This window comes from Abramis brama (assembly GCF_963993115.1).
Source record: "Abramis brama genome assembly, chromosome: 25".
NCBI classification, from domain to species: domain Eukaryota; kingdom Metazoa; phylum Chordata; class Actinopteri; order Cypriniformes; family Leuciscidae; genus Abramis; species Abramis brama.
Genome location: NC_139987.1, coordinates 25372120 through 25397910, shown reverse-complemented (window position 1 = coordinate 25397910; position 25791 = coordinate 25372120). Strand labels below are relative to the sequence as shown.

General features: G+C 34.6%; 1 protein-coding gene and 1 long non-coding RNA gene across 3 annotated transcripts in view; both read right to left on the bottom strand.

The window, feature by feature from the left end:
* Positions 1 to 5285: 5285 nt before the first annotated feature.
* On the bottom strand, positions 5286 to 8494 carry LOC311076379. Of its 2 annotated transcripts, XR_014604653.1 has the most exons (3): positions 8355 to 8494; positions 5724 to 5841; positions 5286 to 5640 (listed from the first exon to the last, which is right to left on the bottom strand). It is a non-coding gene; the product is annotated as an uncharacterized lncRNA (long non-coding RNA). The 2 variants fall into 2 exon arrangements; XR_014604654.1 differs by lacking the exon at positions 8355 to 8494 and having other exon boundaries at positions 5724 to 6000.
* A 112-nt stretch (positions 8495 to 8606) lies between these two features.
* LOC311076352 (myosin-IIIb) overlaps positions 8607 to 25791 on the bottom strand; it is a 41961-nt gene continuing 24776 nt past the window's right edge. The window contains exons 18-30 of the mRNA XM_084104511.1: positions 24480 to 24599; positions 22940 to 23025; positions 22807 to 22854; positions 21947 to 21994; positions 21511 to 21602; positions 18890 to 19087; positions 17883 to 18013; positions 15791 to 15990; positions 15602 to 15691; positions 12152 to 12317; positions 11743 to 12075; positions 9416 to 9485; positions 8607 to 8825 (exon numbers count right to left, since the gene is read on the bottom strand). Of these exons, the coding sequence (XP_083960637.1) occupies positions 8818 to 8825; positions 9416 to 9485; positions 11743 to 12075; positions 12152 to 12317; positions 15602 to 15691; positions 15791 to 15990; positions 17883 to 18013; positions 18890 to 19087; positions 21511 to 21602; positions 21947 to 21994; positions 22807 to 22854; positions 22940 to 23025; positions 24480 to 24599 (1590 nt within the window). The 3' untranslated portion in view covers positions 8607 to 8817. The remainder of the gene's footprint in view (positions 8826 to 9415; positions 9486 to 11742; positions 12076 to 12151; positions 12318 to 15601; positions 15692 to 15790; positions 15991 to 17882; positions 18014 to 18889; positions 19088 to 21510; positions 21603 to 21946; positions 21995 to 22806; positions 22855 to 22939; positions 23026 to 24479; positions 24600 to 25791) is intronic.

Below are 25791 nucleotides of genomic sequence, written 5' to 3'. Positions count from 1 at the left end.
ATAATTCATAAATGCTACCCTGCAAATCAATACATGAAAAAGTTCAAAAAGGATATTTTCTCCAGTTGCTCTTTCTGTGACATCTCTGACGAAACTAGTTCATCTTTTTTTTTGGTATTGTCCATTTATGAAAATGTTTTGGCAATATGTTTTAGGATTTATTAGGTCTGAAATCTATAATGAATGTGTGATGTATTGGAAGGATGTGGTCCTATAGGCTTTGACCAATCTAAAAAAAAGGGTCATTTTTATGTGATTAATCTGATCTTGTTACTAGCAAAATTCCATATTCATAAATCTAAATGCTAAACCTCTCTTTCTTATATTTATGAAAGAACTTGAAAAATACCTAAGTTGTCTGAGAACAAAAAAGCCTTAAAGAGCACCTATCATGGAATTTCGAAATTTACCTTTCATGTAGTGTGTAACATAGATCTAAGTGAACAAAAACATCCTGCAAAGTTTTAAATATGAAAGTGCACCGTATATAAAGTTATTGTCTTTCAAAAGTAAGAGTCGACTCTGAGTCATTTTTATGAATCGTTAGAAGACCGAAGCTTTTTCTCTGACTAGATGACGTCAACTTGTCAAGTTATTTGAATACGACACGCCCACTTATTGCGCTCCAAGACGCCAGTGAAAACGTCATGGCAACGAGACGCTGTGTTCTGAAGTGCGACTCAAAAACAAACTTTTTTCATCTGCACAAGGAGGAGCATTTGAAGACTAAGTGGCTATAATTCGTATACAACTATACCACAGAAGTATAGTCCGAGCCTTGTGCTTTGTTCGCGCCATTTTGAAGATGATTGCTTTACCAACTTAAATGCAATCAAACTTGGATTCGCGAGCTGGCTGATATTGAAGGAAGGTTCAGTTCCAAGTGTATTTGCCAGAGATGGGGGACTCGAGTCATATGACTTGACTCGAGTCAGACTTAAGTCGCAAATTTTAGGACTTGAGACTTGCTTGACAAATATTAATAAAAGACTTGACTTGACTTTGACTTGATATTCATGACTTGAGACTTGACTCGGACTTGAGGTAAATGACTCGAAATAACTTGCCTTTTTAAAAATAAATATCTGTATTTGAACGCACCGCAACAATCACGTGACGCAGCAGGAACGCGCGCTGTGTGAACAAAAGCCGTAATAATGCAGTGTCGTAGTGATGACGCTGAAGCGCGGGATCGTTCGCCTGCTGTGAAACGGTACGTAATGCGCAAGTTTATGATCGAATCAGAGAAAAAAAAAATGCACAAGCGTGGTCGCAGCTCATAAGCAAACTTAAGACGCTGCTAAGACATTACATGTCTTTACGGGTTGTGTGTGAACAATCTCTGATTCCGGGAAATCACTGGCACTGCTAGACTGGCCTAAATCAAACGAACCCGGGTCAAATCTTGGGTCACTTTATCCGTGTATTTTCCAGAATCTCTGTGTGAAAGGGGTTTTGGTCACACACCCTGACAAAGGCTCATTAGCCACAACGCATAGTTGTGCAAGTACTTGTCACCTGATTTTAAAATATTAAAGCCATGATAAAATAAAGGCTTTCTATATATTTTTAATAATATTCGAGTGGATTAATGATTTTTTTTTTATGATCTGAATAATCCCTTACATACAAAAGCACAGAGAAAAAATATTTTCTTGAAAATGAAAATCGGGTTAAAATATGTTAAAATATGCCATATTCCAGTTTTTCTTACCTGCATGCATCCCTTTGTACTGTCTAGTTATATGCTATGCTACCAATATAGTCTGCTATCCCAGGGTTGACTTGAATGTTAAAAGAAATATAAAAAAAAAATGTAACTGTAATTTAATAATAATTAATAATGCATTATACAGTCTACCGTTTTCTGCGATTTGTTTTCATGATAATCGAATGTAAAGAGTTTTATCTCTAAAAACTGTTTAGCTTATAACGCTAGTATATAGGGCATATAAGTAAAAAGAAATCGCTAGTTAATACCACTAAAAGATTGTGAAAAGACACACAAAGAAAAAAAACATACAGACTTTCAAACCGAACCATGCATACACAAATAAACAAAACAAAAATTCAAACTTGCAAGCACAACCATGCACGCATGCAAACAAACAATACACTCTTCACTCATACACACGCACACACATTCACTCACAAATATTAATGAATCAATCACACTCAATCAAATCACCTCTCTCTCTCTCTCTCTCTCTCACACACACACACACACAGTCAAACACAACCATAGACATGCAAACAATACACTTTTCACACATACACATGCACACACATTCATTCACAAATATTAATAAATCACTCACTCACACAGATTAATAATGTACAATAGTCAATCCACCTGATTGACAGGTGTAAGTTTTGTGTCAATTCAATTATTATAGTTTTTTTCTTGTTATTCTTTTTAAAAAAAAAGGATAGATCTAACTTGTTGGGATGTGTTCATGTTCCATAAAGGGGATGCCAGTTTGAAGAATGCCATTTGGTGGCATAGGAACCATTATACTTGAATTGTGAATTGTTTAATACCTTTTAATGGTCTTCTGCAATGTTTGAGGCATATTTATTTTTCATGCTTTAAAGTTAGCCTAATTTCAGTTACATTTACATTTTAGGCTATGTAGTTTGAATTTTTTATTTATTTTTTTATTATTTTTATTGTAGTAACCACTCAGCTGTAGCCTATGTGGAAATGCATATTTAAAAAAAATGTTGCAAATAAAACCATAGTCCACAGCTTATGTAGTTTTAACTTATTTTAATATATAAATTCAGTGAAATCATCAAACGTTTGTATGACTTGCCAGTGACTTGTGACCCAAGCTACGACTTGACTTGACTTGCTTGACATAAAGCAGTGACTTGACTTGACTTGCTTTTCACAAAATTGAGACTTGAAGGTTAAGACTTGAGACTTGCTTGTGACTTGCACATGTGTGACTTACTCCCACCTCTGGTATTTGCATCAGCTTCCTCCTCCGTATCACAACCTGTAAGTGTTATTAATAATTGTTGCTTTTATGTTTTATGTAGCATGCTTAATATTTCGTTTGTTGTGTAAGCACCGTTTAGCTTCTAGGTCTTCAATGACAATTGTATTGAGATATGTGAAGTGTTTGTTGTTGTTTTAGGAGTTGTCTTAAATAATAGAGTAATACCACATAGTACTGCATTTTATTTTTTTTACGTTATGTTTATGCATCGGGCTAACGCAAACAAAGACTGATTGTGCTTTTACAATATGAACTCTGGGCTATGCTCGCTAACATCACATTAAATTCTAAAATCTTATTTTTAATTTTTTACTACAAACTACAAAGCAGTGCACTATAATTATTATTATAACACAATTTAATTGATAAAAGCATCATTGTACTCCGTGTTAAACAATATAAGTATTATCTCTGTAAACTGCTAACATTTGACCAATCACCGCAGATTAACGTCACGTAAAGGCGGGGTTTTGAAAAGTGATTCACTAAACGAATCATTTGAGAATCGCGGTCAAAACAGGTAAAAATAAATGCATATAATAAGAAAACTAAAGTGTTTTTTGTCATTGCATGCATGCAAAACTGTTGTTGGGGACTTCTAAAACAATATTAGGAACATTTTAAATGCCATAATAGGTGCTCTTTAAACACATTAACTGTTTGTAACACTTTTACTTTTTTCAGTGTCATGTAATTCTCATAATTTGTTCGTTTAATTTATATTATTTCCCCCATTGCTTTGTTTTTTGTTGTTTTTGTATTCTGTTGTTATCTGTTACTACTTGTGTATTGTTTTAAGCAATAATAAAAAAAAAAACATTGATTACTGTAGAAAGTATTCTAGATGAAATTTACGGGAAACGCTTTACAAAAAAGTTTCATTAGTTAACATGAATTAACAAAAAAAAAAAAAAAAAATACTTGTAAAGCATTTATAAATGTAACGTTTGGCCCTCCAGCGGTTAAAAAAACAAAACCATGCATTATGGGGAAGAACTTTGTTTTGGTCGTGACTATGCGGCTGAATGTATTTTTTTCTCATAACTAAAAAACTAAAAAATTACAATGAAGTCTGTTAGAGAGCTCTACATATGGCAATTTATATCTTCAATAACATACTGTACTCACCTGTTGAGTAATAGAAACCTATGGCATTCCCATACCATACGGGCGTCGAAGAAGTAGCCGGAGCGACGCGCACGGCGAGTGACGTATGTCTACGCAATTTCCCGCGAAAACCGTCCCGCCCGGTGTAAAATATAAACACGCATAATAGGCTTAATATAGTGAATCAGGGTACGACAAAAACACGTTTTGGAAGGAGGATTTATGATGTATAGACTCAAGATTTAAATGTTTTTAATTTTGAACATACCTTTAAATGTTAATTTTAACATTTGCTAATACACATTATAAAAATCAAAAGTTCTATCAGTTCATATTATTTAATGGACCTGAGCGAAAATTTTATAGAAAACAGCTCTATTTTTATTAACTAACATTAACAAAGATGAATGAATAGTGTAAAAAAGTATTGCTCAAGTGTTATATAATATTTGTTAATGCATTACTAATATTAAAGGGGCCTTTTTGTAAAAGTTACCGCTTTATATGCTACATATATTTCAGTAAGATTCAGAAAGATTGTTAACAGTAGTTAATAAAAACGGCTGGAAACATAATTCTCATGGCATTAATATGAACTAACAAAAATGTATTCATGATGTCGCCTTAAAATGTTTTTTTTTTAAATGATATACTAATAATGTCTCTTCACATTAGTTAATGTACTGTGAACTAAGAACAAACTACTGGTATTTGTATTTTTTGTTAATCTAACAAAGATTAAGAAATGCTGTATATTGCTCATTGTTAACTTGTGTGTGTGTGTATATTCTATATATATATATATATATATATATATATATATATATATATATATATATATATAAGTTTGTAAATATCTTAATATCTGTCTTGACTCAGAAGACTGACGTTTTTTTTCATTATAGACCCTTGTTTAAATAGAAAAATCCAAAGTACCTTCATGAATCACACTAACAGCCCTTTAATTGAACCATAACTCAAGATGTAATGTTGATATTTGTTTAAAATTTTTACCATTAAGTAAAAATATATTGATAATGTGCCTTTAAAGCATGAGAAATATAATAAAACAAATATATATTTTGTTGTAAGAAAGTTATAAAGCATTAAACAAAATGTGTTCAAGACATATGCAAGGTAACCTAGTTAAGCAAGTTAATGTAGAAACACATGCAAAGAGAACAAACGGTTGCACTTTATTTTAAGGATGTTCTTACAGTATAATTACACAAATAAGTAGTAGTAATTATGAACTACATGTATGGTTAGATACTTGTAATTATGCATAATTTACTGTTATTACTATAGTAAGTATATGTAACATGTAACTGTCACCTTATAATAAAGTGTTACAAAAGAAAGTAAATGCATCCTTTAGTTTTATACACGTTTATGATGCATTATATCCTCTGATCCCATTCAAACAGTAGAACCATATTTAAGATCGTTCCTCAATTTTGACAGTACCCTTTTCACAAGTTTCTCCAGCTTGGGTGTTGCACAGTATTTCTTGTCTTTGGTATGCAATCTGAAACAGGAGGTTTATGATTGACACGTGCTATTCTCTGCTTTAATTCATAATTCAGAAGACATGAAATATAAATAACTCACACGAGGGCATCAATCGCACACACTCCTTGGTCCGTCTGGACGTCATATTTTATGACCTTCCGCAGAACTTCCAAAGGAAACTTTTTAGTTGCTTCAACACAACATTTGGGTGTGGCACCTGGAAATCAAAACCAAAAACACCATCCACCACTAACACTGATAAATGCAACAAGACATGAATGCATCAATATTCTATATGCATATTTCAGAGGTATTAATGGCATTTGTTTGAAAGACCAAAAGATTAATTCATGCAGTAAAAATATATTCTATATATATATATAGAAAAATCCAAAGTACCTTCATGAATCACACTAATAGCCCTTTAATTGAACCATAACTCAAGATGTGCTGTTGATATTTGTTACGATGTGCTGTTGATATTGTATATATATATATATATATATATATATATATATATATATATATATATATGTGTGTGTGTGTGTGTGTGTGTGTGTGTGTGTGTGTGTGTGTGTGTGTGTCTGTCTATGTCTATATATATATATATATATACACAGTACCAGTCAAAAGTTTGGAAACATTACTATTTTTAATGTTTTTGAAAGAAGTCTCTTATGCTCATCAAGCCTGCAGTTAAAAAAAAAAAAAAAAAAAAAAAAAAAAAACAGTAATATTATGAAATATTATTACAATTTAAAATAATGGTTCTCTTTTTTAATATATTTTAAAATGTAATTTATTTTTGTGATGCAAAGCTGAATTTTCATCAGCAAGTACTCCAGTCTTTGGTGTCTTATGATCCTTCAGAAATCATTCTAATATGATGATTTGATACTCCGTTATTATCAATGATGGAAACAGTTGTGCTGTTTAATATATTTTTTTGGAATACTTTTTTCAGGATTCATTGATGAGTAAAACGTTAACAGCATTTATTCATAAAAACAGCATTTATTCAAAATAGGGATGCACCGATCCACATTTTTTCACTTCCGATCCGATCCCGATACCTGAATTTAGATATCGGCCGATACCGATACTATTCCGATACCAGAGCTGTGTTTGCTTTAATATTTTTGTTATCATTATTGTTTATTTTATATGATGCTGAAATAAACTTCCCTCAACATGCAAGTATGATATGTATGTAGGCTATGTATGTATGCATGTATGTAAGTTATGCATGTAACTTATGTCCCAAAAGGCAACTTGAGGTAAATTATAAGGTCAGAAAAGGAAGTAAAAAAACAGGAAATACTGTTAACAGGAAAAATCCCATTCTGAAAACAAATATGCAACTTTAAGGGTTTCAAATTGATTGTAATGTCAATATTTATTACATTCACAAAATGTCAAATACTAGAGTCTTGAAATATAAGAAAAGTGCAAGTGTAAACAGCTTACACACACACACACACACACTATCTGAAGGGTGATCCTCGCTCCGATGCAGTAACTCTCTCGATGAATGCTCGATCAGCATCTTGCGAACAGACGGATTTCACCTCAGACGCGCGTCAATTTCGCACTGGACGCGCGAATGGATTCAAAATATTCAAGCGTCCAACTAGACGCGAATTTGACGCGCTATTCGCGTTTGGTGTGAACGCACAGTAACGTGGTGCTTTTTTAAATGTTTGATTGCGTTCGCTGTGTTGTACGACGCGAGGGAGCTTTAAAGAGCTCTGAATCACGGCTTTGCAAACATTGCATTTAACGTTAGCTGTCTTGCTCTGCGGCGTTTCCAGTGTGAAGTATTTACACAAAGCGGACATGTGGCTAGCCGCAAACTGCGGAACGGATTTCTCTCATAACTCTGTGTCTCATTGAGCCGCGCCTCCGTTCAGGAAATCCATTCCGCAGTTTGCTGCCAGCTAGCAGACTCGCCGGCGGGAATGACTTTTGGAGTCATTTCAGCAGACAACATTAAAGCGCAGACATGACTCATGGATATCGGATATCTCCGCAGGTTGGATCGGGAAAATCCGATACGTGAATTACGCTGGTATCGGGTCCCGATACTGATACTGGATCGGATCGGCCCCATCCCTAATTCAAAATAAAAACATTTCTAACAATATAAATCGTTACCATCACCTTTTATCAATTTAACGCATCCTTGTTGAATTAAAGTACTAATTTCTTTAAAAAAAAATAGTTATTGTTCCCAAACTTTTGAACGGTAGTGTATATTGTTACAAAAGATTTCTATTCTAAATAAATACAGTTCTTTTTAACTTTTTATTCATCAAATAATCCTGAAAAAAGTATCTCAGGTTATAAAAAAAATATTAAGCAGCACAACTGTTTCTAACATTGATCATAAATCAGCATATTAGAATGATTTCTGAAGGATCATAAGACACCAAAGACTGGAGTACTTGCTGATGAAAATTCAGCTTTGCATCACAAAAATAAATTACATTTTAAAGTATATTAAAAAAGAGAACCATTATTTTAAATTATAATAATATTTCATAATATTACTGTTTTTTTTTTGTTTTTTTTGTTTTTTTTTAACTGCAGGCTTGATGAGCATAAGAGACTTCTTTCAAAAACATTAAAAATAGTAATGTTTCCAAACTTTTGACTGGTACTGTATATATATACATACACACACACAGGTTTTATATAATGAATGTGATTTGCAGTAACCCTAAGTATTACCTTGACCGGCGCTGAAGGTGATGGACAGTAAAATCGCGAGCACTACGAGATCCATCTGAAGCTCAGTGAGACTCCCTGTAAATCCTGCGAGACCTGAGACTCTGATCACTCTTATATGAGCTGTTAAAGCTCCTCCTATTACAGCACACATTCATCAGCTTGTGTGACAGACAATAAACACTAAACTCCTCAGGCTGAATGTGGCACGAAAGTGCAGTGATTTTCATTCATGCGTTCAAAAACAGAGATCTGTAGTGTATGAAACAATCATTTATTCAATCACCTAAAACAGCATAATTTACATTAAATAAAATTACAACCAATAATAAAAATTAAGTTAAAATTGCTTTAAATCACTGTAGTTTTCACTGTAACTACATAAAAATTTCACATTTACATAAACCTAAAAAAAAAAAAAAGGATAGCAGCATCAAGAACATCTGTAGTTTCATTCTCCACAGTTTCATGCATCTGAAACACAGAAAAACACAAAAAATGCAAATAAATTCACTCAAAACTGCAAAAATGCAGAAAAATGCACCATAAAATTGGATTTTTGTGAACATTTTCAGTATATAATAAACTAAAAATGATCTTGATCCACTCGCACAGCATCATATGAAATTGCATTCAGTTTGAGTGCACATTTACTGCCACTACACTGGAGGGCACAGGAGTATTTGGTTGCTTTGGTTGCAAAGCTTTGGTTGTCTTTGAAAATGAAAACTAAAATGAAAACTGTGAAATAAAAGAGGAATTAAAATGAAAACTGTGAAATAAAAGAGGAATTAAAATGAAAACGAAAATGAAAACTGTGAAAGAGGACAGGGATAATGCATTTTTTTGCATACAGTTTTCTGTAATGAAATCGTTAATCTGGTTTTAATTTTCATTTTAATCATTTAATTTATTTATTTAAATTTGGCAGAAAATGCCTTCCATACAGGAGATGCTTTGGATCTTCTTTTATGTTTCAAGGAAGTCATATGGGTTGTTCATGGATGAAAGACATTGAAAAGAGTTATGAAAAGAAACATAATAAAGATTGATTCAGGACTCACCCGTCTTCTTCCACGAGTTCAAGGGTTTGCCGGAGGGGACTTGGATCTGTTCTTGGCTCTGCTGGAAGTGCTGGGAAAGACATGGGATTTGAAACAACATGTAAAGAGAGGAAATGAAAGCCGGTGTAAATTCCAGTCTAGTGAACATCGGAGTTCACTTGGGAAAATCATGCAAGTTCAATGTTCTTTTGTCTGAACAAAAACAAACACTTCAAAATGTCAATCCACAGGCTCTTCAGCTCACACTATCAAGGTGGCATTTTCCCTACGGCACAGAAATGAGGCTCTTCTGGCAGGAAAACTTTGTTTGTTACGCAATCGCGGTGAAATATTGTGTGATTTTGTTTCAATAACAGGATCTAAATTAAAGGACCAAAAAAAACCCGAACTAAAATAACAGAGATATTATATCGATCAAGGTTATTATAATATTAATATTATATATTTTATATATTAAAAACTTGTTACTTGAAATAAAAGATATACGTTAAATGAAATAAAATACCGGTATATTTAACTTCAAGTGCTAAAATGACTAAAATTAAAAAAAAGTAAAAATTAACAAAACTAGGTAGACATACCTGTAGTTCAAAACTAAACTAATTAAATTAAAGTGAAAACAGAAAAATTAAGTCTAATTCAAAATGTTAAAAAATATAATATTATATCAATGGTACTAAATAACCTATTTTATTTAATAAATGATTAAACAAATAAACAAAAATAATTATAATTTTGGATATTAGTTTTTGCATATTACAATTAATCATTATACTATTTATATATAGTGTATATACACATACACACACACAAATAAATAAATATAAAATATCTTTCTATTAGATTATATATTTTTTTTACATTGTCTTTTTTTTCCTTCCCCAGTGTTATATATATCTGAAAATTCTGTCAAATAGCAGGTTCCCATTGTGACAACTTGCCCCGTATAGTGTGACAACATGCCCTGGGGGTGTTGCCCATAAAGGTGCAAACGTTATAATAGCTGTATTTAATTTCCCCCTTAGTCTAAGCTTGAGGTTTCTAGGCATGTGCCGGTATCACATTTTCATGCTGCGATTAATTGAGTGATCTTTTATCACGGTATACGGTATTATCACGATATTTTAATTGCACATGAGAAACAGATGGATTGGGGGGGGGGGGGGTTTAATAAATAAAAACTTGCATCACAAGGTGTAATTGTGATTGTCAAAGCATTTGGTAACTAAACTGAATTTTATTAAGTTTAGTGACAGCATGTTACAATGATTACATGGTACAATGACTGGTAGGCTACTGTTTGTATTGCTTAACACAAATTTAACGATTTCAATTCAATACTTGGGATCTGATTTAAATCTTGATTCAATATTGAATAATTTTGGATAAATATTAGGAAGGCTACAGTAGATAGCCCACATGTTATTTTTTTCTCAAGAAAAAAAATATCTCACATAATGCTATGAAACCATATACTGTAGAGCCCTATCAGCTGGTATTATTAAAGGTTACAAATAACTAATTAAATCAAATATAATGTGGTTTTCATTATAATAACAATTATGTAATGACACAAGTAAAAATATAATAAATATGTAAAAAAGTGCAGTGCACATATTCAGCAAAATACTCCTCTTTATCTATTTGTTTTAGTCCTCTAACATGCTGCTGGTCATTAAATGGTTTAAATGTAACGTTCTGTGACACAATTGTTCTCCTGTTTCATATCAAAAGTAACCTGCTCTGTCTTGTTTGACGGTCTTCGTGTCCTCTTTGCTCCGCGATTTTTCTCTGCGTGAGAAAACGGATGTGTCGCGTGTGAAGAGTCTCGCGCTGAATGCGTCGAGTTGGCAGCTCTGCTTTTAGAAGCGGGATGGATCCGGATAGATCGGCGGCGGCCAGACTGTAGGCGGCGGCGTTCCTCCTTCCACCATGCTGCTTCTCCATGTGAGGACTGTTTACATTAGACTAGAAGTGCGCACCGGCCGCATGCTTATACACGTGGCGATTGTTTACATCAGAGTGCGCACGTGTTTCACGCAGCATATACGCAGTGTTTGTTTAAGCGGCTGATGGAAAATAATCTATAATGCGCATTCTAAAAATCTAAATTCGGATCTATTATTTTTCACGGTATTTTGAAGCGCCCGCGATAACAATATCGTGCATATTCATTACCGCGATTTATCGCATTACCGAATACCGGCACATGTCTATGTGTATACAAACTGAATAAACACGTATATGTAAAGCCACCCTGAGAAATATTCACTGGAGTAAAGAGTGTGCCGGTCTATATATCTTCTACATGTTTTGTGTGTTTGTACCTGTTGGATCTGCTGGATTTCCCTCATGGCCAGTCGTATGGACGGGTAGAGTCGAGGGAACGGCCTGCTCTCGAGGTTCGGGTCGTCGTCCTTGTGCTCCATCTGTGCGGCCTCGACCCGTCTGCGCCGGTCAGATATGCGTTTGAGCACCGGGGGTTTGTGCGACTCGACGTTCGAGTTTCCTCCCGGCGGCAGGAAGAGTCTCTGCATCTGTACATGCACTTTATTTGAACACGGGTCCATGTCCTCCGCATGAAACACAGCGCTGCTCTCCGATGATGATGATGATGTAAGAGCTTTGAGCTCCTCATAGTCTGGCTCCCGATCACACATCTGCAGACACACACACTCCATCTTTATACCACACAAAAGAGAAGTGAAAGCACTTCCACAAGTGACGCACACCCACCTGACCACAGGGCACCGTGAGCAGCTCCATGAAGGGCTTGATGCCCACCTGACTGTGGAACTGGACCAGGTCTATGAGAGAGGAATGAGCCCGGTCCTCCCCGAGGATCACATACTTCCCATTGTTCTGCATCTCCACCATGTAGTGACGGCAGCGGTCGGCACCCCTGTTATAGAGAAACAGAACCAGAGACGTTATACAAATAAAAAAATAAAAAAAATAGCAACAATAATTAATTAAACAAACAACAACAACAATACAATTAGAATTTTGCACATTAGTTTTTGCACATTATAATAAATTATCATTGTTATTATTAATTTATGCAATTTATTTAGATTTATTCATATGCATTCATTATTATTATTTATATAATTACACTTAAAATATTTGATGATAAAGTATAATCATCAATATTATTCTATATATTATTTATTGTTACTATTTTTATATAAATAAATTTGACTACTTATAATAATAATAATAATATTATTAATAATAATAAAAATAGTAAACATACATAAAATGACAAAATAAACTATTTAAATTGTCAAGTTAGTTTTGAGTTTTGGTTCATGTTTATGTTTTCATGTCTTTTATTTTGTAGTTTTCATAATCATGGGCTGAATCCAAAAATCGCCCCCTATACCCTCAAATAGGGCGTTATTTGAGAGGACAGCCATTTGTAGTGGTGTCCGAAACCATAGTGGACATTATTGAGTGCACTCATTCAATCCCATATTGCACTGCAATAACGAGTGTATTGATGCCGATGTACGTTCGACGGCTGTCCGAATTCACTCACTTATTTTGTATTAGTGGACTTTTTATGTTTTATTTTGATAAACATGACACAATATAATATCGCGACTACATGAAAAGAGATTTTACTAAAATTCTGATTTGTGAGCATTAGTGTAATTGAAGGTGTCCGAATAAACACGAAACACGTGATCATTGTCATGTGCTGAATCCGGCCAATCGTGAAACAGCTGTGTCATCATCAGAGCTTGTGCAGCCCATAGATATACATAATAAAGGCCTTTATTATGTATATCTATGGTGCAGCCGCTCTGGAGACGCTGCACTGAATGAATCAGCCGCTGCTCTCGTTGTACTATGATGGTATACGTCACAGTCACGTGGCCCGGCGCTCGTCTCAAGTCGGACAAAATTTGTAACCGGCGCGCACTGCTTCAGGTCAGCCGCCGATCGGTGTGCGCAGCACTGCATGAAGTCCAACAAGCCTTTATTGTTTGTTGTCTGATTGTTCACAGGTGTTCCTTTATAGTCATTAATCCTTGTGTATAAATTGCCCTCACAGTACCCTTGTCTCATGTCTAGCTTTGTTCAATATAACCCGCTGTCGGCAAGATTCATGATTCATGTTCATGATTCATGTTCAAGTCTGTTCAAGTTGAGTTCAAGTTTAGTCACTTTTTGTTAAATAAACTGCACTTGGGTTCGTCAAGCTTGCCTTCAATGGACTTATGTTACATCAATGTTAATGATAACAATAAAAATGCATAGCTTTTCATATAAATTAATAATAATAATAATAATACAACAGTAATGTAAAAATATGTAAACAATTTTAAATTTAAATAAATTGTGCTGCTGAAATTCAATTATTATGTACATTTACACCATGTAAGTTTAAGTTTTTATGGAATATAAAAACATACATCCATACATATATATGCATATACATATATATGCATATATATATATGCATATACATATACATATATATGCATATATATATATATATATATATATATATATATATATATATATATATATATATATATTTATTTATTATGTAATTTTTTATGGGAAGTTGTTATATCCTGTGTGAGCAAAGTCAGTACGTTTTAGTCCAATTCGATAACATTAAATAGTATTTTCTAGGGCTGGGACGATACACCTATCTCCCGATTCGATCACAACACTTGGATGTCCATACGATATGTATTGCGATTTTTTTAAAAAGAATTGTGATTCTACAAGTATTTTGATTCGATATTCGACAATTTTTTATAACACTAGACCATGGGTAAAAGTTAAATCATACACTTATACAGACTGTACATGATGTATAAGACATGTATAGTCATATTTATAAAAACAATTCATCAGATCTTTCTGACTTTTATTTCAGAAGCATCATACAATAATACATTCTCTTGAATAAATGATTCAATAACAAATATATTTTTTAACAGTCACTTGTCACCACCTAGAGGTGAAACAATGTAATCGAGAAATGCGTTATCTTAAGCGCCAAGTCTCTTCCAAAAGCTGATTTACTCTATTTTGATCGCTATCATAGACATCAGTGTTTATATTTTAACTTCTTTAATAAAACCTTATTTCTTTGAAAAGTTGAAAAGACTGCTGTTTCATGGCGACTCTCTCCGGGTCAGCGGCAGCGCCAACACAGATTTTAAAGGGGCTATATGCTTTTTTCTGAAATTTAAACTCGCGACTGACACCTGTGGCCAAAAAACGGAACTGCTCTTCCTTTCTGCTCGCTCTCGTACGTGCACACTTCACAAGTCATCCGCTGCAAAGAAGTCAACATTATGTTTACAGAGGTAAGAACAGTCAAATACATATATTGTTTGAGAAACTAAGTTTGTTTGCTGACTAGCGGTGGTGGCAGAGTGATCTGAAACGTTTAACATGAACGCGCTTGACGTCACATCCGCAGACAACGCGCGAAAAATCCGACCCGACAGAAAATAGGAAAAATAGGATACAGGCTTATAGGTGCACCCACTGTGAGCTGACAAGGTGTCAGTATGCTCATCAGGAGATGTTTGAGTCATACATGGTCAAATAAAAAGGCTATTGTTACGTTTATTTTGGGGAAACAGTTGCATATAGCCCCTTTAATGTTGCGATATGATATTGTCAAAGGTTTAATAGACAGACGAAACGGAAGAAGATCGCGTGGGTGTTTGAACCGAGATCAGTCTTTCAAAGATGAATCGTGCAGCTCTATTGTCTTATCTCTCTCTCAGCATACGAGTAGCACGAGGGTTTTTCAGTGCTTTCAGTCTCACGTCGCTTCCACACGTCCACTTGAAAGGGATATTACGACACTTAACACTCAGATAACGACGATTTTTGTTTTACAGTCTATGATAACGACACATTTAATCCTCTGTTGGAACAAAAGTGGCTAACTTCTGTCAACCTCATCTATAAGCAAGGACAAAAATAATGCAATTTAATTTGAATTAATATCGATTCTGTAATAAATAAAAAAATCTGATTTTATCTCCCAGCCCTAGTATTTTCAGACAAAAACATAATCCTCTCTGGGTCAAAATGAGCAGAACACAATGTAAGGGTTAACACAATAAAAGCACCTTTAGTGGTTGACTAGCATGTTGATTTTGACATATATAATTCAGTTTTGCCATAGCATACAGTAGCACGTACCTAAAGCTCAGAGTGTAACCCTCCCGGCTTTCACCGACACGCACCAAGAAGCAGCCGAGAGGTTTGTCGATCAGGAGATCTTCTGCTTGTCTGAGAAACCAAAGTTACAATCAGCACATAATAAATATATTCCCATTTTCTCTACAATAGAGAATTGATTGGAGTAATGAGTAGTTCATCAAAGCTGACCTGCGTGTGATCATGCCATGGAACCAGCTGGGGAAGATACCGTCTCTGGTCAGCTTACGGACCTGCGTCTCTTTAAACCAGCGGATGGTGTTACTCTTTTTCAGGTGTTTCTCTTTAATACGCTCTTCATCTATCGGCTGAAGCATCAGAGAAGCGTCCAGGTGGATGCTCCCATTCAGCTCGTTGTCAAACGGAGTCGCCTGTCCAGAAAAATGAGGTTTACAAAAATGAGTATGACACATGAAGTCAGGGTTATTATCGTTAACTAAAACCAACATTTCAAATTTTTTTAGTTTAACTTGAACTAAAATAGCTTTACTAAATTAAAACTGAAGTATAAAAAAAAATATTTATATAAAAAAAAAAGATTATATTATTATTATTATTATATAGACATATATATATATACATATACATATATACATATACATATATATATATATATATATATATATATACGAATAATGACAAAATACAAAACTATGGAGCCCCACAAATTAATTCGTTCCCACGACTTACACATTTTTCACGAAATTACATACATTTAACGAATTTGTGTCCTTGTTTTAAGTTAATCGTGAGTACGATATAATAATTTGTTACATTGTTTTAGTTCAATCGAAACGAGGGAATGAATTAGTAAAACCTGGCCACAGTTTACTAAACTGAGGGAAACAAATTATTATATTGTGCACACAATTTAGTGAAACGATGGAGCGAATTATTATATTGTGTGTACAATTTATTGAAACGAGAGAACAAATTATTATATCGTGCGCACAATTTAGTGAAACAAGGGAACGAATTAGTACCATGTGGCCACAATTTACTAAATTGAGGGAAACTAATTATTGTATTGTGCACAATTTAGTGAAACGATGGAACGAATTATATTGTGCACACTATTTAATGAAACGATGGAACAAATTATTATATCGTGTGCACAATTTAGTGAAACGATGGAAATAATTATTATATAAGTGCACAATTAATTGTGATATGAGATAATAAATTCCCTTGTTTCACTAAATTGTGTGCACAAGATGAATTATCTCATGCACACAATTTAATGAAACTAAAGGTCTGGTGATCAGAAACTTCTGTCTGTCCCCAGATCACGGTTAAAGAATAGAGGAGACAGAGCCTTTTGCGATTGCTGGCCCTAGGCTGTGGAACAGCCTTCCGGTTTACATCAGAGCGGCTCAATCTCTAACGGTTTTTAAATCCTCTCTTAAAACCTACTTTTTTTCTTTAGCTTTTAATTCATTGTGAGCTTTTGTCATGAATGTGTGGTTATGTCCTTGTTTTGTATCCTGTGTATTGTTCAGCACTTTGGTCAGCCCTGTTTGCTGTTTTTAAATGTGCTATATAAATAAATACAAAATTGAAACTAGTGAAACGAGGGAACAAATTATATCGTGTGCACAATTTAGTGAAACGATGGAAAGAATTATTATATAAGTGCACAATTTAGTGAAACGAGGGAACGAATCATTCCCTTGTTTCACTAAATTGTGCGCATGAGATAATAAATTCCCTTGTTTCACTAAATTGTGTGCACAAGATGAATTATCTCATGCACACAATTTAGTGAAATGAGGGAACAAATTATTATATCATTCACACAATTTAGTGAAACAAGGGAACGAATTAGTAAATCATGGCCATGATATATATATTTTTGTCCACACGTCATATGAGGGTATGAGGCTCCGTACAAAACAAACATACAAAAACTTTAACTAAAATTAAAATGACCTGAAAATATAAAAATAAAAGCTAATTTTATATAATATATCAATGAAATTAAAATAACACTGCTTAAAGTCAAGAAGAAATGGCATTTGCAATTCATTTTTAGTTTTGTAATGTGGCATTTTACAGGGTATTAACATCCGAGAAACATGTTTTAAAGTCAATTTTGGTTTCAAGTCAACTTCAAACTTCAAATAGGGAGAGTGAAAAGTGTTCGAGCTCTAACACAGACTAGAGATGTGACTAGGCATGAAAATAATCGTTAAGCTTGTAGGTTAAAGAGGTTATCTCATTAATCGAGGTGCAGTATTTCACTGAATAAGTTATGATGTCACACCTGAAAAAGCTTGCTGCGCGGCCGCGGTACAGGAGGCAGATGTGGATCTTTCAGGACGTCAGTCGGCACCGAGCGAGGCCTGGGCTCAGGCTTTTTCTTTCTCGGCAAGGGCACCGGTGGAGACGCTGGTCCTGCAAACACACACACACACACACAGACACGACCTTAAAGGAGTAGTTCACTTTAAAATGAAAATTACCCCATTATTTACTCACCCTAAAGCCATCCTAGGTGTATATGATATTATTCTTTCAGACGAATAAAATCGGAGTTATATTAAAAAAATATCCTGGCTCTTCCAAGTTTTATAATGGCAGTGGATTGCAACCAACAGATTGAAGCTCAAAAACGCGCATCCATCCGTCATAAACGAACTTCACGCGGCTCCTGTGGGTTAATGAAGGCCTTCAGAAGCAAAACGATGAGTTTGTGTAAGAAAAATATTCATATTTAACACATTACAAAGTAAAATTCTAGCTTCCGACCAAATGGCCATACGCAGTCTACTTATGCCTAAAGCGCAACTTATGACGTCAGAAGTAGTGTGTCATGGCGTGTGAAGTTCGTTTGTGACGGATGGATGCACGTTTTTGAGCTTCAATCTGTTGGTTGCAATCCACAGAAGTAGCAGTGCTTCGCCTTCTGAGAATATAGTTCCCAGTATGTATACAGTTAGAAGATGGCTGTGTCTCATGTGACCTTGTTATTTGTACACGCTGTGACTATACAAATCACAACATGTAAATGTTGGCGTTATTTTGTCACTTATTGGGAGCAGTATGCTAGCTGGAGCCATTTACCTCCAGTCTTTGTGCTAAGCTAGGCTAGCGGTGGGTGCGTCAGACAGAGTTACGGCACGCACGGAGATGAGAAGGGTGTGTATGGACTTATCTAACTCTGGGGGATACGGTGAATAAGCTAAAGTCCCAAATAGTCGGCGTGTTCCTTTAACACACGACACTGACTTCAGCACTGAAGCGGCTGTGAAAACAGAGGACAGTCCTTACGCAGGTTCTCCTGCTCCACTTCCAGACGTCTTTTCCTCTCGTCCTCCAGCTGCTGTCGTCTCCTCTCCTGCTCCTCGCGCTCCTCTCTTTCACGCTCCTCTCTCTCGCGCTCCTCTCTCTCACGCTGAGCCTGACGCTGCCTCCGTACCTCTGCCAGCAATGCCAGATACTTCCTTCTGCAGATCCTCGCCCGGAAATCTAAAGAACAAGATGTGATGCAGTCAGGGGCAGTTCTAGGGTCAGTGGATATTAGGGGCTTTAGCCCAGACTTATTTCGATGCAAATGAAGCCATTCTTTGATTTAATACTGGAATATTAGCCTTGAAAATACTTGAAAATATCACGGCAGTCAAGAAGAAAAAAAATGTCCTCCTAAGTTTGTCCCTGCAGCCTTTACGAGTAGCTATACAAAAATAAAGTCAAGTCACCTTTATTTATTTAGCGCTTTATACAATACAGATTGTTTCAAAGTAGCTTAAAGATCCTTGCACACTGAGTCCGAAATTCGCAGCAGAAATTTTCACACGATAAAAAATAAATACGACCTCATGTTTTGTCAATCACGTTTACACACTGCCTCCGAAACTTCCATCCGTCATAAAACATTTTTTTTGGATCGGGTTCGATTTTCTGCGTTTTTCGCATCCGTAGCAAGCATTTTGAATGGTGTTTTGACAATTTAGAGCCACCGAATGGCGAATACGAAAAAACGCATATGAAAATTTATTAGGCTTTTTAAACTGCAGCTTTCTTTGAGTTATTCAATGCTTTTTATGTCTGTCAAAGACATAGAACAATAGATTAGTGGATTTACTGCTGCACTTAAATGAAAACTACAATGAAAAGCACTTGTCTTCTAAGCAGCATGAAAAATAAAGCCTTTATTCATACTGTGAATAGATTATATTTAGAAAGCTATAGATGTATATAATATGATTCTGCATTCTCACGAAAACTCTTTAGAATCAAAGAATCTGACGACTTTGCAGTGAACCTCTTTTTTGAATCTAGTTTAATAGCTATAATGACAAAAGTGTAGAACTCAGAGAGCTTGCGCTAAACATTTTCGGCGCAGCGACTCAGCGATTTAAATGCGTCTGATTGGCTGTTCCGTTCAACTGACTTGTCTGTGATTGGCTACAATGCCCAACGCTGCAAAAGCACATTGTAAGTAGTAACCTTTGATGCAAAGGGAGAAAATATAAATATAATGCTGTCATTTTAAATTATTTAATACTATTTCACAATATTACGGTTTTAACTGCATTTCTTATAAAAATATAAATATAATGCAGTTATTTTAAATTATTTAATACTATTTCACAATATTACGGTTTAACTGCATTTCTTATAAAAATATAAATATAATGCAGTTATTTTAAATTATTTAATACCATTTCACAATATTACAGTTTTAATTGTATTTCTTATAAAAATATAAATATAATGCAGATATTTTAAATTATTTAATACCATTTCAATATTACGGTTTTAACTGTATTTATTATAAAAATATAAATATAATGCTGTCATTTTAAATGATTTAATACAATTTCACAATATTACGGTTTTAACTGTATTTCCTATAAAAATATAAATATAATGCAGTTATTTTAAATTATTTAATACCATTTCAATATTACGGTTTTAACTGTATTTCTTATAAAAATATAAATATAATGCAGTCATTTTAAATTATTTAATACCATTTCACAATATTACAGTTTTAACTGTATTTCTTATAAAAATATAAATATAATGCTGTCATTTTAAATTATTTAATACTATTTCACAGTATTACGGTTTTAACTATTTCTTATAAAAATATAAAATGCATTAGTTTTAAATAATTTAATACCATTTCACAATATTACGGTTTTAACTGTATTTCCTATAAAAATATAAATATAATGCAGATATTTTAAATTATTTAATACCATTTCACAATATTACGGTTTTAACTGTATTTATTATAAAAATATAAATATAATGCTGTCATTTTAAATGATTTAATACCATTTCACAATATTACTGTTTTAACGTTATTTTGATCAAATAAATGCAGCCTTGGTGAGCAGAAGAGACTTTTCAAAAACATTTTTAAAATATCGTAATGATTGCAAACGTTTGACCAGGAGTGTATGACCACCCATGTTTGCATATCAAGACTTTGTCAGGATGAGTCAAGTTGCCTGACTACTGAATATGTGAACTACGCCACTATGTAGAGATTACGCAATCATAGCGGGTAATTTGCATACAAAAGTCTTTTACAGGCTACAAAAGAGTTTTACAGGCTGTTTTTGTGACTGTACCTTTAACTATGAATCAGATGATGGAAAATAGTAATGAATAATAGTCACAGCAGTTTTATGACTTTTGATGCAAGAAACCTTTTTTAAGTGAGAAAAAAAAATCCACAAAAAAAGTTCACATCTCGCAGTTCACGTCTGGATCTTGCAGTTCATGTCTGAACTTGCGCTCATGACACCGTTTCATTAGTATACTCATCCGAGAGATGATTTAGGTTGCAATAAAGCAGTCAAACTAGGAGCCAAGAGGTTTCCTGTGAGTTCCTCCATAATTATACAGAGGCTTAAACTAGTTTAATTGCTACTCACTCTTCTGAATGACAACCGCCGCTCGTCCCAGTGCCTCCAGCAGACGGGCCAACTCCTCCTGGTGCCAGTACTTGAAAAACAAACGCGACGATCTGAAAGAGCAACACAGGAGAACTGCTGTGACTTGTCTGATATTATCTGAACCATTAAAGTATCTAATTTATTGGCTCGTGTAATATTAAGCCAAATTAAATTTAATGAAAACATGTTAGGGCCTGTGAAAGATTTTACAAACCTAAAATCCTGACAGGACTATCAAAGCCAAAAAAAAGATTTAACATTTTCGGAAAGGAAATGTGAGTGATTAGGGGGTTTGTTTAAATCACTAACTGTACGTATGAACAATAATAATAGTGATGCATGTCTTAAATGCCACTAATAATGCTTATAATTGTGTTTACTTCATTTAGACAGGTCACATCAGGCTCAAACTTACCCACACTTCCAACCAGAGAGTTCAGTGCTGTTGAGGATCGACATACAGCTAAAAGCAACAAAAGAAAACGAGAACCATTGTAGATTAAACCAAATAATCAATATCAGTACTAATCATCATGAAGAGCTTGTTTAAAAGGAGCACAAAGTCATTTTATGTTATTTATTTGAGATTTTCCTTTTTTTTTTTTTCATTGTATACTTTTTATATACATGCATACAGGTGAAACTCGAAAAATTAGAATATCGTGCAAAAGTTCATTTATTTCAGTAATTCAACTTAAAAGGTGAAACTAATATATTATATAGACTCATTACATGCAAAGTGAGATATTTCAAGCCTTTATTTGTTATAATTTTGATACAGCTTATGAAAACCCCAAATTCAAAATCTCAGAAAATTACAATATTACATGAAATCAATTAAAAAAAAGATTTTAAATACAGAAATGTCGGCCCTCTGAAAAGTATAATCATGCATATGTACTCAGTACTTGGTTTGAACCCTAACCTTTTAAGTTGAATTACTGAAATAAATGAACTTTTGCACGATATTCTAATTTTTCGAGTTTCACCTGTACATACACATACATATATATATAACTAGATATAACTAATTTCTGCTGGTCTTGAACTTTATACTAAGCTATAATGTTTTTTGGCATTGTTTACATACTTTTATTTTGTATGCATTTAGTCTGCAAGCAAAAGCAGCTGATAATAGGGAGTTTGTTCCTCTAATGTGCGTTAACATCATGTAAACATTTGTCAAATGTACTATAATCTTCTTTAGGTTGAAAACCTGTTGTTTTTTTCACTTGGTGCACCTTTAACACAACATGATGAATCTGCTGCTCAAACCTGCTCTTGTCCGACGGGAGATCCGGTTTCAGCAGCAGAATGTTGTACCTACGGGGCAGAAATCTGAGTAATGCTGCAGGTAATCTGATGTGATGAACTGATAAAATGTCATTTTTTCTGCCAGCACACAAACCTCTCTGCAAACTCCTTGAAAGTTGGACGCCATGAGAAACCGTCCCGCCGGATCCGGATTGTTTCCATCAGGCCGTTGTACCTCAGCTAGAGAGGAGGAGGCAGAAAATATGAACATAAATATGACGGATGGGACAACTGAGACTCTGAAAGGTGCCATTAGGTCACTTTTAAAGGGATAGGTCACCTAAAAATTAAACAAGTTAATTCATTATTCACTCTTTTTTCGAAATTAAATTTTTTCCATGAACACAAAAAAAAAGTCTCTTGAACGAAAGCTTCATTTTGCATACAACAAAATTAGATTTTTACCATCAAACTAAAAAAATAACCAATAAAGTATCACAAATGCAGTTTATCCAACTTGTGAGCTATACTGCAAAATTAATATAATATATAATATTATTTTGTATTTTATAGGAAGAAAGGCAGCATACAGATTTGGAATGATAGGTTGGGAGAGTAAAAAAAAAAAAATTTTTTATATATATATATATATATTATATAAAATATATATATTAGCTCTTTACTTTCATTGTACAAGTAAATGTACTTAAATATTTCATTATTACATATAACATTATACATAATATTACATAATCAATTATTTTATTTTATTATTAAATATTTATGTTTTTAAATTTCATTATCCGCTAAAAAATCCTTGTCCTTGTGGGGGCATTTTTTGATCCCCATGAGGGAAAACAGCGTATAAATCATACAAAGTGATGTTTTTTTGAAAATGTAAAAGGGGTCGGGTTAGTGTAAGGGAAGAGAATATACAGTTTGTACAGTATAAAAATCATTACGTCTATGGAAAGTCCCCATAAAACATGAAATCACAACGTGTGTGTATGTGTAAATACATTTTTTATATTATATTGATATTTACATCAGGCTGATTTTTATTCTTTTAGGCTGCAGACTGCACTTCCACACTTCCACAGCAGGTGTCAGTGTTGCACAGTCATGTAGTTTAAATGGTCAGATGATTTACAGACTTGGAATTTAGTTTATGCATATCGAGACAAATTATGTCATTTGAACAGGATGGTTCTTTGAGAACAGAACAAAACATTTTTGGTGGTTACTTACCACTATTATAACCAAGTACCCAAAACAACCTAGCAATGAGTAAGAATAGCCCTAGTAAAGTGGTGGCAAGTTTTACACAGGCAGACACCACTTATATTTTCTGCTTTTAACTAGTATCTACACCATACAGAGCTTATAGTCACTGTGTCAATGAACTAGACAGTCACTGAGCAGCTCCAACAAGACAATCTCTTAAAACAGTGTTCAGTCAATATTGGCTCTTGCACACAAACCCAGTGGCTCCTCTATCATTAGAGGGATTTGGAGTTAACTCAAATAACAGCACTAAAAGGCTTCCAGGTTTTAAGTACAGCTCAGAGAACTGGAGGGCAGGAAAAAATGAGAATGCATTTGGCTCCACTGTGGAAAATAAAAGGGGCCTCAAACAGGGCCGAACCCAGCGGAGACTTGATGATTGTGAAGCTACCGGACCTGTGGTGACGTACCTGATCCATCACCAGTTTACTGTCCAGTTGATCAGGCTGTTTGCTTCGGTTGGGTTTGATGCACCGAACAAAGTGCGGACTGGCGGCAAACATCTTCTCCATAAGGACAGCCAGGGAATGCTGTACGGAACAAAACGCTTTTAGTTTCCAAACAATGTAAAGACAGTTAGGCTGTTAAAACATAGGCAGGGTCAAATACAAGAGTGAATGTCAGCGCCTAATTATGACAATGCAAATATCTCAATGCAAAAATCCTAAATGGACCAAACATTAGGCTTCACTTCAATATGGGGTGAAATATGAACTTCTTGACAGTGTTTTGAGAGATTCATCCATATAATATAATATTTCAGATATATACAAAAAAATAAAATAAAAATAATAATAATAAATTATATATATATACATTTTCTCTCTTTTTTTCCCCCCATGTCTCGGTTTGTGTTGGTCGGCCTCGAACCAAAAACACTCAAGTGTACAACTCTTATGCTGCGTTCACACCAAACGCGAATATGCGTCTAAATTCGCGCCTGCCGCGTCTAGTTATACGCGTGACCACTTTGTGTGCATTCGCGCGTCAAGAGCGAAATTGACGCGCGTAAAATCAAAAGTTTGAAGCGAAATTTACGCGCGTCACGCGCGTCAGAGGCAAAAGTTTCGAAACCTGTTGGCAGCCATCTTTTTTTTGTTTATCGAGCATTAGCATTAATCGAGAGAATCACCGCTCGTATATGCTCTGGAGAGCAGAAACAGCTGCGTAGGGGACATCGTCGCTGTACTCGGGTCCACCAAACCCTCCGGAGGGTTTCAGGAGTTTCACAATTTGCTCCAGGAGGTAGGTTTGGTGGACCTAACGGTGAGGACGCTGACGAGGACAGCGTAGGCCGTATAAGCCTCGGCCTCGAGTGGTCGCTGCCTGACGAGCCCGCGCTGTACAGCCCGGCGCGAGGTTCACCCTCGCTCGCACCCACCTAATCTGTGATTTATTTTTGTTTTGATAATAAATGGAGCCAGCCTTCAAAAGTGAAACCTGTCCTGTGATTTTTGTTTGTTTTTATACACTAAATTGTGTTTGTTGTCTTTACATTAGATTAATAATGTTTCATATAATCTAGAATAGATATGGAATAAATAGCATTCAATACAAAATGAGTATCTCTCATATATTGAAATCGAGTTTTATGTTTTTATTTGCTTTATTGTGCATTTTAGTCATATTACAAAATAATTTATTGAGGCCAAACATAAAATAACATTATAAACTGTCACTTCACCACGTGACAGCAGCATGCAAACAGGCTCCTGATTGGTT